We start from the raw sequence: 11733 nt of genomic DNA, 5'->3' as shown, positions 1-11733 counted from the left end.
AATAATAATAATAATAATAATAATAATGAGCGCTAGTCTACACACTCCTCTCTCAGCTCTGTCATTACCAGCACCTTCATAATAATGAGCGCTAGTCTACACACTCCTCTCTCAGCTCTGTCATTACCAGCACCTTCATAATAATGAGCGCTAGTCTACACACTCCTCTCTCAGCTCTGTCATTACCAGCACCTTCATAATAATGAGCGCTAGTCCACACACTCCTCTCTCAGCTCTGTCATTACCAGCACCTTCATAATAATGAGCGCTAGTCTACACACTCCTCTCTCAGCTCTGTCATTACCAGCACCTTCATAATAATGAGCGCTAGTCTACACACTCCTCTCTCAGCTCTGTCATTACCAGCACCTTCATAATAATGAGCGCTAGTCTACACACTCCTCTCTCAGCTCTGTCATTACCAGCACCTTCATAATAATGAGCGCTAGTCCACACACTCCTCTCTCAGCTCTGTCATTACCAGCACCTTCATAATAATGAGCGCTAGTCCACACACTCCTCTCTCAGCTCTGTCATTACCAGCACCTTCATAATAATGAGCGCTAGTCTACACACTCCTCTCTCAGCTCTGTCATTACCAGCACCTTCATAATAATGAGCGCTAGTCCACACACTCCTCTCTCAGCTCTGTCATTACCAGCACCTTCATAATAATGAGCGCTAGTCTACACACTCCTCTCTCAGCTCTGTCATTACCAGCACCTTCATAATAATGAGCGCTAGTCTACACACTCCTCTCTCAGCTCTGTCATTACCAGCACCTTCATAATAATGAGCGCTAGTCTACACACTCCTCTCTCAGCTCTGTCATTACCAGCACCTTCATAATAATGAGCGCTAGTCTACACACTCCTCTCTCAGCTCTGTCATTACCAGCACCTTCATAATAATGAGCGCTAGTCTACACACTCCTCTCTCAGCTCTGTCATTACCAGCACCTTCATAATAATGAGCGCTAGTCTACACACTCCTCTCTCAGCTCTGTCATTACCAGCACCTTCATAATAATGAGCGCTAGTCTACACACTCCTCTCTCAGCTCTGTCATTACCAGCACCTTCATAATAATGAGCGCTAGTCTACACACTCCTCTCTCAGCTCTGTCATTACCAGCACCTTCATAATAATGAGCGCTAGTCTACACACTCCTCTCTCAGCTCTGTCATTACCAGCACCTTCATAATAATGAGCGCTAGTCTACACACTCCTCTCTCAGCTCTGTCATTACCAGCACCTTCATAATAATGAGCGCTAGTCTACACACTCCTCTCTCAGCTCTGTCATTACCAGCACCTTCATAATAATGAGCGCTAGTCTAAACACTCCTCTCTCAGCTCTGTCATTACCAGCACCTTCATAATAATGAGCGCTAGTCTACACACTCCTCTCTCAGCTCTGTCATTACCAGCACCTTCATAATAATGAGCGCTAGTCTACACACTCCTCTCTCAGCTCTGTCATTACCAGCACCTTCATAATAATGAGAGCTAGTCTACACACTCCTCTCTCAGCTCTGTCATTACCAGCACCTTCATAATAATGAGCGCTAGTCTACACACTCCTCTCTCAGCTCTGTCATTACCAGCACCTTCATAATAATGAGCGCTAGTCTACACACTCCTCTCTCAGCTCTGTCATTACCAGCACCTTCATAATAATGAGCGCTAGTCTACACACTCCTCTCTCAGCTCTGTCATTACCAGCACCTTCATAATAATGAGCGCTAGTCTACACACTCCTCTCTCAGCTCTGTCATTACCAGCACCTTCATAATAATGAGCGCTAGTCCACACACTCCTCTCTCAGCTTTGCAGTGCTGTCATCACCCTACACCTCATAATGAATTCCATTCTCATTGTAACATAATGCCTTGGATAATGCCAAACACAATAAATACATTAATAATAATAATAATAATAATAATAATAATAATAATAATAATAATAATAATAATAATAATAATAATAATGATGACGATAATCATCCAGTTGTTTTTTAAGCACTTCATGAGCTCTGAACACGGTGCCAGCATTATATTGAAACACCGAGTCATCATAGTAAATGAAATGAGGTCTTGTTTTAAGTGTTTTCTAATCTTTAAACCCGGCCGATAAGATGTTTTCCCAGCAGGGCTCGAGTCTACAAACTTCCTGTTTTGGTCTTGCAAAGCTTCTAACATTGAGTGAAAAACGTACTTTGACCTGGTACGAGGCCATTTCTCCCTCGATAACCTTTTGCGAGATTGCAAACGACACTGCCTTTTAATATCGCTTTGCGGGCGTCTTTTTGCGCAAATCCGTTTTCAGGTTATCAGACTTTTCCGTCTGTGGGTTTGTTCACTCGTTGCAGCCGATACGAATTACCCATTCAAAGTGTTCGTTGTATTTAATCTTGCGCTGTTGGTGCACACACACGGTCTGTATGCCCAGGGCTGCATGTTTTTGAGGTGGACACGTTACACGGTGAGTTGAGATGCAGAGCCCAACAATTCTGTTAAACGTGTACCCTAAAATATTATTCCTGAGTGCGTTTACCGCATTCTTCCATAGAGTGAGTGAATGCGCACTCTGCGGCAGGCGTTGTTGATTGAGCGGTTTGTTTACGTTACATAATACAACATAATTAGAATACCAATTAAAACAGTTTTACCTTTAATGAATATATAAGAGTTAAAAAAAAAAACCACCTTTAATACGCACTTGCACCATTTTATTTAGGGGAATATTGTAGTTCCAGTAAGGAAGTCTTAGTGGATTACAACGCGTTACATTTAAGTGATAATACTAATAATACCAGAAACAGGGACTTTTCGTGCTATTATTTGCCTTAATACTGTACTGTATTAATCGCGGTCGATTTAATTTGCTTATTATGTGACAGAAGTCGTTCTGGAGTTTCCGAATTTGTTTTTTTTTGTTACATATATTAGCACCGCCCACCTGCCAACCCTGACATTCTCGCCTCCTGTCTGATTCTCTGTAAAAGTACAGCGTTGTGTAAAATTCTCTTCACTACCGTGAAGGGCAAGGGTGCAATATCAACTCAGCTGGGCTCGCTCGTCATTTTTTAAAAGTTGTTTTCCCCTCCACTTCTCAAGCCACATTATCTGTTAATTTCGTTTTATAGAAACGAAACTTCCTTTTGATCTGCACGCACAACTGCTGAAGAACTAAACTAGGAAAGAACTGTAAGTATTTACCTTTGTAATTTAAATTTGATTTTGGGATTAAGTTGTTCATTTATTTTATTTTATTTATTATTTGAACAACCCTTTGGATGCATGTATTATTATTATTATTATTATTATTATTATTATTATTGATATTTTTAATTATTATTAATGTATTTTTAAAATATATCTACAGTTAGAATTTTTAAAGGGTCTTCTTCAGTGAAATGCTGACTGCATGCACAGACCTCCGCATCTTAATGAAAAGCTGCACAGCCTCTATAGGAGAGCTGGTATGGTCGCTGTGCTGGTATTGGTGTGCCCAGGACACCAAGGGTTAATCTTCCACGGCTCCATAGAGCTCCTCTTTGCTGTGCCAGCAGTAGACAGGACTGTAGAACAGAGAGGGATTCGACAACTACTACATGATATAGATAGATATAGATATCAACACTGGAACTCAGTGCTGTACTGGGGATCTGCGAGCCAGCTAATTCAATACAGTCTAGTATAGAGAACTCAGTGCTGTACTGGATATCTGAGAACCAGCTAATTCAATACAGTCTAGTATAGAGAACTCAGTGCTGTACTGGAGATCTGAGAGCCAGCTAATTCAATACAGTCTAGTATAGAGAACACAGTGCTGTGGATCTGAGAGCCAGCTAATTCAATACAGTCTAGTATACAGAACTCAGTGCTGTACTGGGGATCTGAGAGCCAGCTAATTCAATACAGTCTAGTATAGAGAACAGTGCTGTACTGGGGATCTGAGAGTCAGCTAATTCAATACAGTCTAGTATAGAGAACTCAGTGCTGTGGATCTGAGAGCCAGCTAATTCAATACAGTCTAGTATAGAGAACTCAGTGCTGTACTGGGGATCTGAGAGCCAGCTAATTCAATACAGTCTAGTATAGAGAACTCAGTGCTGTACTGGGGATCGGAGAGCCAGCTAATTCAATACAGTCTAGTATAGAGAACTCAGTGCTGTACTGGGGATCAGAGAGCCAGCTAATTCAATACAGTCTAGTGTAGAGAACTCAGTGCTGTACTGGGGATCAGAGAGCCAGCTAATTCAATACAGTCTAGTGTAGAGAACTCAGTGCTGTACTGTGGATCTGAGAGCCAGCTAATTCAATACAGTCTAGTATAGAGAACTCAGTGCTGTGGATCTGAGAGCCAGCTAATTCAATACAGTCTAGTATAGAGAACTCAGTGCTGTACTGGAGATCTGAGAGTTTCCATCAGCAGTACAGTGCAGCATATCAAACATATACAATCACAAATGAAACGCTCAGGACAGTGCAGGTGGGTTGTTAGTGGCAGCGAGTAGCATGGTCTTGTTCAGTGGGAAACCCCAGAGCTCTGCTGGGAACTGGTAGATCACAGAGCATGTCATGAAAGGTGTGGGGGCTGATGGATGGCATTTCTCATTATAGGTCAGGCTGGTGGAGTGGACAGCGTCACACAAACACAAGCCAGGAACAGCTGCAGTTACACGACATACAGTCGACCCTGCCGAAGACCACTTGGGTTAAAGATCCTCTTGGGTTTAATCCGGGATACTGCCACAGACTTCTGAGAGACACACCGAGGATGGAAAACCTGCGTCTTGGATTTGTTATCATCTTTCTATTCGCTAGTGCCAGCAGCCTGCAGCTCTGCAAGCAATGGGAAGATGGTAAAAACGGGGAGGTGTGCTGTAACGGTTGTGAATCAGGTAAGTTCAGCCATTTACTTGTTTAAGACATACAGGGACGGAGTTCTTGTGCTCCCAAGCTTGCTGTACTCTGGAGCAAAAGCAGCTTTTTAGGTTTTCCAGTGGAAACGTGCTGCACAATTTGTAAGAATTTTCTCCAAAGGAAGTTTTAAATGTGTTTGTGTAAGAGCTCCCCATCTCCAGCAAAGCAGAAGGAAGCAGAGCAGTCAGTCTGGATACAGGTTCGGTTGATTTGTCCAATGAATAATCGGCAGGGAGAACTAAGGGTAATGTTACAGAAACGTTTGAATTGCTCCGTTATCTCTTGGTGTAGTTCTCGAGACTCGCCTGATGGTGGCGCCGGATGCACGGATTCAAAGCCATGCTGCTGAAAACACTGCAGTTTAAATGCAGAGAAGCTGCATCACCAGCAGATATTAAAACAAAGAAGTGCACAGCTAAAATTACATTGTTCCTTGTTTTAATAATACAAATAGGCTTTAGAGAAATGCTTTTCAACCCACAATGCTTCCCTTATAATAGTTTACTGCAGTATTTGACCACGGTATTTGTGCACAGTATTTTACCACAGTATTTGTGCACGGTATATTTGCAGTTTTCCCCTCCATGCATTTCCCATAGTTTACACTGGTTTGCCGTAGTTATTAATATGCTTTACCATACCTCGCTATTCTTTCCAATGCCTTCACCGTGTGTTTTTACTGTGGGCAACCTTTATAATGCTTCTCTGTGCTTTACGATGCTTTCACTGTGTTACAGCAGGCTTGTCTTTTACCAGGTTATACAGCAGTAAGATTTTACAAGGGGAAAGAGCAGTGGTTTGATAGTGATTTGTGAGTCAGTTAGCCATGTCTGCTTATGGGGAAGTTTAAAAGATCAGCCTGATACAAATAACACATTCTTGGAAACTTTGTTTGTGTGCCTCTGAAACAGCTGATAGTGAGTCACGAAGCCTTTTAGGTGACAGAGCAAAAGCACCAAAGCCCCAGGCATTCGAAACACAGCTTCCAGGGGTTTTACTGTGTGACACAGACCTGCTGTGAATGAGCCTCCCCTCACCTGACTTCATGTGTTCTGTACATGCAATCCCCCAAGATGGGCGCTGCATTAGATCCAAGCTGCATCTCCCTGCATTAGATCCAAGCTGCATCTCCCTGCATTAGATCCAAGCTGCATCTCCCTGCATTAGATCCAAGCTGCATCTCCCTGCATTAGATCGAAGCTGCACCTCCCTGCATTAGATCCAAGCTGCACCTCCCTGCATTAGATCGAAGCTGCACTTCCCTGCATTAGATCCAAGCTGCACCTCCCTGCATTAGATCCAAGCTGCACCTCCCTGCATTAGATCCAAGCTGCACCTCCCTGCATTAGATCCAAGCTGCACTTCCCTGCATTAGATCCAAGCTGCACCTCCCTGCATTAGATCGAAGCTGCACCTCCCTGCATTAGATCCAAGCTGCACCTCCCTGCATTAGATCGAAGCTGCACTTCCCTGCATTAGATCCAAGCTGCACCTCCCTGCATTAGATCCAAGCTGCACCTCCCTGCATTAGATCCAACTGCACCTCCCTGCATTAGATCCAAGCTGCACCTCCCTGCATTAGATCCAAGCTGCACTTCCCTGCATTAGATCCAAGCTGCACCTCCCTGCATTAGATCCAAGCTGCACCTCCCTGCATTGGATCCAAGCTGCACCTCCCTGCATTAGATCCAAGCTGCACCTCCCTGCATTAGATCCAAGCTGCACCTCCCTGCATTAGATCCAAGCTGCACCTCCCTGCATTAGATCCAAGCTGCACCTCCCTGCATTAGATCCAAGCTGCACCTCCCTGTTGCAAGTCAGGTATTTTGACAGAGGGATGATAGCAGGCAGCATTAAAACAAGCACAATGTATTTTTATTTTATTTGCATTTCATTTTAATGCATTAAATAAAAATGGACATGCAGGTAACTCTTCTAAGGCATCATGGATTTTGGTTTGAATCGCAAGTCCACTTAAGGATTTAAAACAGTGTTGATCTAGTGACCTGCTACCATGTAAATAAATAGAATAAAGGGATGGAAATCAGACTCCTATTGCACAGCAGTTCCCATGCTTGGTTAGACACAGTGTATAGGTAACAAGCTCAGGCACATCGTATTGAAAAAAACAGGAATGGATCAAAGTGCTCTGCAATGGGAGTCTTGTTTCCATCCCTACACACACCAGACGCAGAAGCAGCAGCCCCTTATAAAACCCGTTCCAAAACTGTACTTGATCACCGTTCACAGGGAGAGAGGGTGTATTACTGTCTCTTTAAATCCCTCACGAGCGCTGTCGTTCCTCGCAGGCGCCTACATGGTCAAGAAGTGTGGGAAAGAGCAGAGTCAGCTGTGCAGTCCCTGCATGCAGGGCTCCTTCAACACAGATCCCACCAAGAAACAGTGCACCCCCTGCAGGACCTGCCAAGGTAACACACCCCCCCAGTCTTTTTTAACATTCTCTGCCATCTTTTTGACCATTTTATTCCCAACCTGGTCAAATAACTACATAAATAACAGCCTTGAGAGAAATATATCAGGATTGAAAATGCAAAAGATAGCTGTCAAGGTTAATGCATTCGTCATGCTGAACTAGGATTTAAGGGAAGTGCTGTATTTTATTTTTAATTTTTTTTTAATAGGATTAATTTATTGCAGGGAGATTTGATTATTCGATAACAAAAACATTGTAATAGATTCAAACTAGACTAGGGCCGAAGTGTATTGTGTAAACGTGGACATTTTTTATTTCTCTCCATCTTCAAAGGTATACTGAAGGAAGACAAGCCCTGTACGAATGTAACGGATGCAAAGTGCACTTGTATCGAGGGCTACAGGTGTGTAAGTGAGAACTGTGAAAGATGTGCCAAGGTGTGCCAACAAGGACAGGAGCCCACAGACACAGGTAAAGAGGACAGGCAGTCCAGACGCAGCACAGTACACGTCCTTTTCAACTTGCACTTTCCTCTTAGCGCACAACATCTGCAGTGCCACTGTCTGTCTGCAGTGCCGTTGCAGTGCCACTGTCTGTCTGCATTGCCGTTGCAGTGCCACTGTCTGTCTGCAGTGCCACTTAAGATCACTTGTTAGCGTGACTTGTGGTGGCCATCTAGAGAGCCCAGCAGATTCACACTCATGCATTTTAAATACTTAGAACACTCTGTAAGGCTTCACATTGTAAGCCCAGTAAAAGTACACGAAGTCCTGCACTACAGTATTAAAAGTGTTACTTTTGGACTTCCAGTGTGTATCAGCACAGGCACTGCTTGACAGGACAGAGCCGCTGCAGTGAAGGTGCATTTGTAATAGCTGAAGCAGTGTAAGCTTGGATTCAGGTGTGAAACATTTCGTTTTGTGTGTCTTCTTTGCGCGCAGGAGACTGCCAGCCGTGCCCTGCAGGCAAGTTCAACACTGAGAAGAATGGGAAGTGTAAACCCTGGAGAACAGAGTAAGTGACATCACATCTGATTGGTCTGGATTTGCTATTGAATTTATAAATGTTATTTCTCACCAGGACCCCCCCCCCTTTGGAAATGAGATGTATCTCTCAAGGGTCCCGTCCTGGTTAGATCAATTTGAAATTTGGCAGACTGGACTAAGAAAGGGGTTCATTGATTAATCAGTCGTTCGCAATGTTGATCAGATTTCTCTGTGCTTCTCTTTCAGATGCCCCCCGGGAGAGGTCGTGTGCAACAACGGCACGGCAGAAAAGGATATTGAGTGTGAGCCCATCCCCCCAGGTACTGTACTGTAACCCACGCTCTCACTCTGTTCAAATACTACCACATATTTAACAGGGGTGGCAGGGAGACGCCCTTTCCTAACAGCAGCTTGATAAGTGTGTCGGTAACAAGCTCTTACTGTTGCTCTCTCGATCGTGTGCAGATGCAGACCCGAACATCTCTGTGGTCATTGCTGCTGTTAGCTCCATGTCCCTGGCCGTGGCTGCCATGTTTGGGCTGTACGTGGTCAAAGTGACCAGGAAGAAAAAGGAGAAAGTCGGAGCGCCAGGTAAGCGTTTAACCGACCCTGTGTACCCGTTCCGAGTCCCTTTCTGGAGATTATAATTATTACAGATTTTTCAGATGTTTCTAAAGTAACTGCAACATCCCGAAACCACGCACAATTCAATTCCCTGCGCCGTCGTGTGCGTTCGGTTGGGTTCTCTGTGGTTGCTTCGTTTTTCCATGCTTGCTTTTCTGGTATTAAAAAAAAAAAAAGAAAAGGCTTCAGCATATTACCGTTGCACTGTGCGAGTAAGCTTACAGGTCAGAGGGGCCCTTCCACTCCTGGTCTTTGTTCCAAACCCTTTTCTAAATGGTTTAACCCAATTGAACCTGCAGTAGTTAATCATTGTACCTGTTAAACCTGCAGTGGAACAGCCCCCCAGGCTCGTTTCTGAACACACACCCCTGCTGTAGGTGAAGTGCACGGAATCCTGCTTCCTCTGTGTAATGCTGTCCGATTCCTCTCGCTCTGTTCAGAGTCCAGGACTCGAGTGATTCAGGTGGCCCAGGCAGAGGAGGATGCCTGCAGCTGCCGCTACCCGGAGGAGGAGCAGGGAGGCGGGGAGGAATCGGAGGATCTGGACAGCAAGCTCATGGAGGTGTGAGAGCACGCAGACGGAGAGACTCCCTGCAGAGTCACAGAGCACAACACTTATTTAGCTAAACAGCATCGACGCGAACAACACAGGGTCCAGAATCAGCCGTCGCGGATTGCTCTGTTTATTTATACTGCAGGGGGGTGTGTGTGATTGAAAAAAACAGTTTGACAGAAAAAAAACGAGGTGATGAGTTTCTGTTGTGAGGTGAAGCTGAAATAGCACAGCTGGGATAGAGGTGTGTGTGTGTGTGTGTGTATAATCTCTGCAACAGGTCAACATGTTATTTCTAAGACTGATGTTGTAAATGTGTGCTAGTGCACACTGTAAGAACTTCTTTATAAATTCTTCAGCCTGAACAGTGTTTGATGATAGCAGGGCTCATGCTGCAACAGGACACAGAGTACAGACCTGCATGCGAGTGTCTGTGTGCTTTATCAGTATGATTGAATGAGGGATGGCAATAAGAATCCTATTGCATAGCAGTTTCACCCGTTGCAAGCTTAATGCAATCAGCTGATCTCGACACAGCCACAGTTTATACATTACAAACAGGGCCAAACCTGACACTGTACTTCATGCAACGAAGACTGAACACATGCATTGTCGTAGCTGCTGGTCAAACTACCCAGCGGCAAAGTTATACCAGCTTCACCCATTCCAGGTTTTAACATGTGCTTGATTAGCCCCAGGGTATAGGTAACAAGCACAGGTGCGTCTTATTAAACTCATAGTAAAACCAGGATTGGATCAAACTGCTATGCAACGGGAATCTTATTTCCATCCCAGCGACTGTGCTCACTGGCTAGACTTCCTTAGACATGAATACATTTCTGTTTAGTACATTATTATTCCCTTTTATTTGAAACGTTCCCATCCTGATTTGAGGGTGTTTAAAAACCACGACCATGTCTGTTACACCGAAACCAGGCAGCAAACAGAATCGAAGGTTTCATTTCTTACCTGTGAAATACCCCAAGGCGTGCGTTCCACTGGGTCATCGCCTGTCACATCCAGTGTTGAGAAGCATCACACAGGGTCGATGCTGACTGGGACGGACCCCCCCCCCCAAACGTGAAAGGGAACCCCCGCCACGTGGATCATGCAGTCAGCAGCGTGAGTCAGAGGTGCGAAGATGGGAATCCCCCATCCCCCGAGCTACCACAACTTCCCAATTCCATCTGCCCTGCTAGATAAGCGGGAGCATTGCGAAAGAGAGCAGCCTTGCGCAATGAGAGACGGGGCTGTGAAAGGCTGTGTAAGACTACAAGGAGACGCTTCCCCATTCACAGAAAGTGGGGCCATGTACCTCCAGTGCAGGATGAATCAGGTTCCAAGAAGCACCAGAATATAGATTCAATAAAACATCTCAAAAGTAAATTACGATGGACAGTAGTGTTTTGAACTGCACTGTTACTGTGGCTTCTGAGCAGGAACCTGATTTCTAACAATTTGATTTTCTGTTAACACTTCATGTATTTACCTGATCCTTATTTTTATATATACTGTACAAACACGTTTGGATATTTTGAGTGTATATATCAGGGCGTATGTTTTTAAGGGGGTGGGGGTATGTATGAATATGTATTTATGTTTTTTTTAAGCATCGCTCCCTAGTAATGCAGGACGTTCTTATTTGTATTACCTGATATTTCAGGCCTGTGCCAAGGCGTTGTGTGAATGAATGTCTCTAGCGCTGGTACCAGGGTAAATGAAGGCTGACTGCCGAGCTGCACTCTCTCTCTCAGATACCTCACTAGTATTGTGCACTTACTGGAAACCAAGCTGTGAAGTCATTTTAACCATGCAACGAAGCACTGGTTCAGCTGTACACATTGTTTTTTACATGCATATTTCTTCTAGATACAAAATGTGATAAAAAAAATGTAAACTGATAAATAAATTGTATTTTCTTTTAATATATATATTTATTTTTTGTAAGGTGTTTGTGTGAGTTTTCACTTGTGAGCAAACAGACCATGTCCTGTAAATATCAACACTTTCAAAACACCAATTACTCAACAACATGACTAGGTAACCCATTCCATCCCCTCACCACTCTCTGTGTGAAGAAGAGTCTCCTTCAACAACATGACTAGGTAACCCATTCCATCCCCCCACCACTCTCTGTGTGAAGAAGAGTCTCCTTCAGCAACATGACTAGGTAACCCATTCCATCCCCTCCCCACTCTCTGTGTGAA

The 11733-nt window shown here is 44.1% G+C and overlaps 1 protein-coding gene across 1 annotated transcript; it reads left to right on the top strand.

Moving 5' to 3' along the window:
• The first annotated feature begins 2214 nt into the window (after window positions 1-2214).
• On the top strand, window positions 2215-11455 carry LOC117963776 (tumor necrosis factor receptor superfamily member 9-like). Its single transcript, XM_058992973.1, has 9 exons — window positions 2215-2482; window positions 3147-3207; window positions 4627-4907; window positions 7239-7358; window positions 7697-7834; window positions 8305-8377; window positions 8596-8669; window positions 8815-8940; window positions 9414-11455. The coding sequence occupies exons 3-9, from the start codon at window positions 4784-4786 to the stop codon at window positions 9539-9541; spliced, it is 783 nt and encodes a 260-aa protein (XP_058848956.1). The 5' UTR covers window positions 2215-2482; window positions 3147-3207; window positions 4627-4783; the 3' UTR covers window positions 9542-11455.
• The last annotated feature ends 278 nt before the right edge of the window (window positions 11456-11733 follow it).

The sequence above is a fragment of the Acipenser ruthenus genome, chromosome 20 (genome assembly GCF_902713425.1).
Source record: "Acipenser ruthenus chromosome 20, fAciRut3.2 maternal haplotype, whole genome shotgun sequence".
Lineage (NCBI taxonomy): Eukaryota > Metazoa > Chordata > Actinopteri > Acipenseriformes > Acipenseridae > Acipenser > Acipenser ruthenus.
The sequence above is the reverse complement of the archived record's forward strand: the minus strand, read 5'-3'. Positions and strand labels throughout refer to the sequence as shown.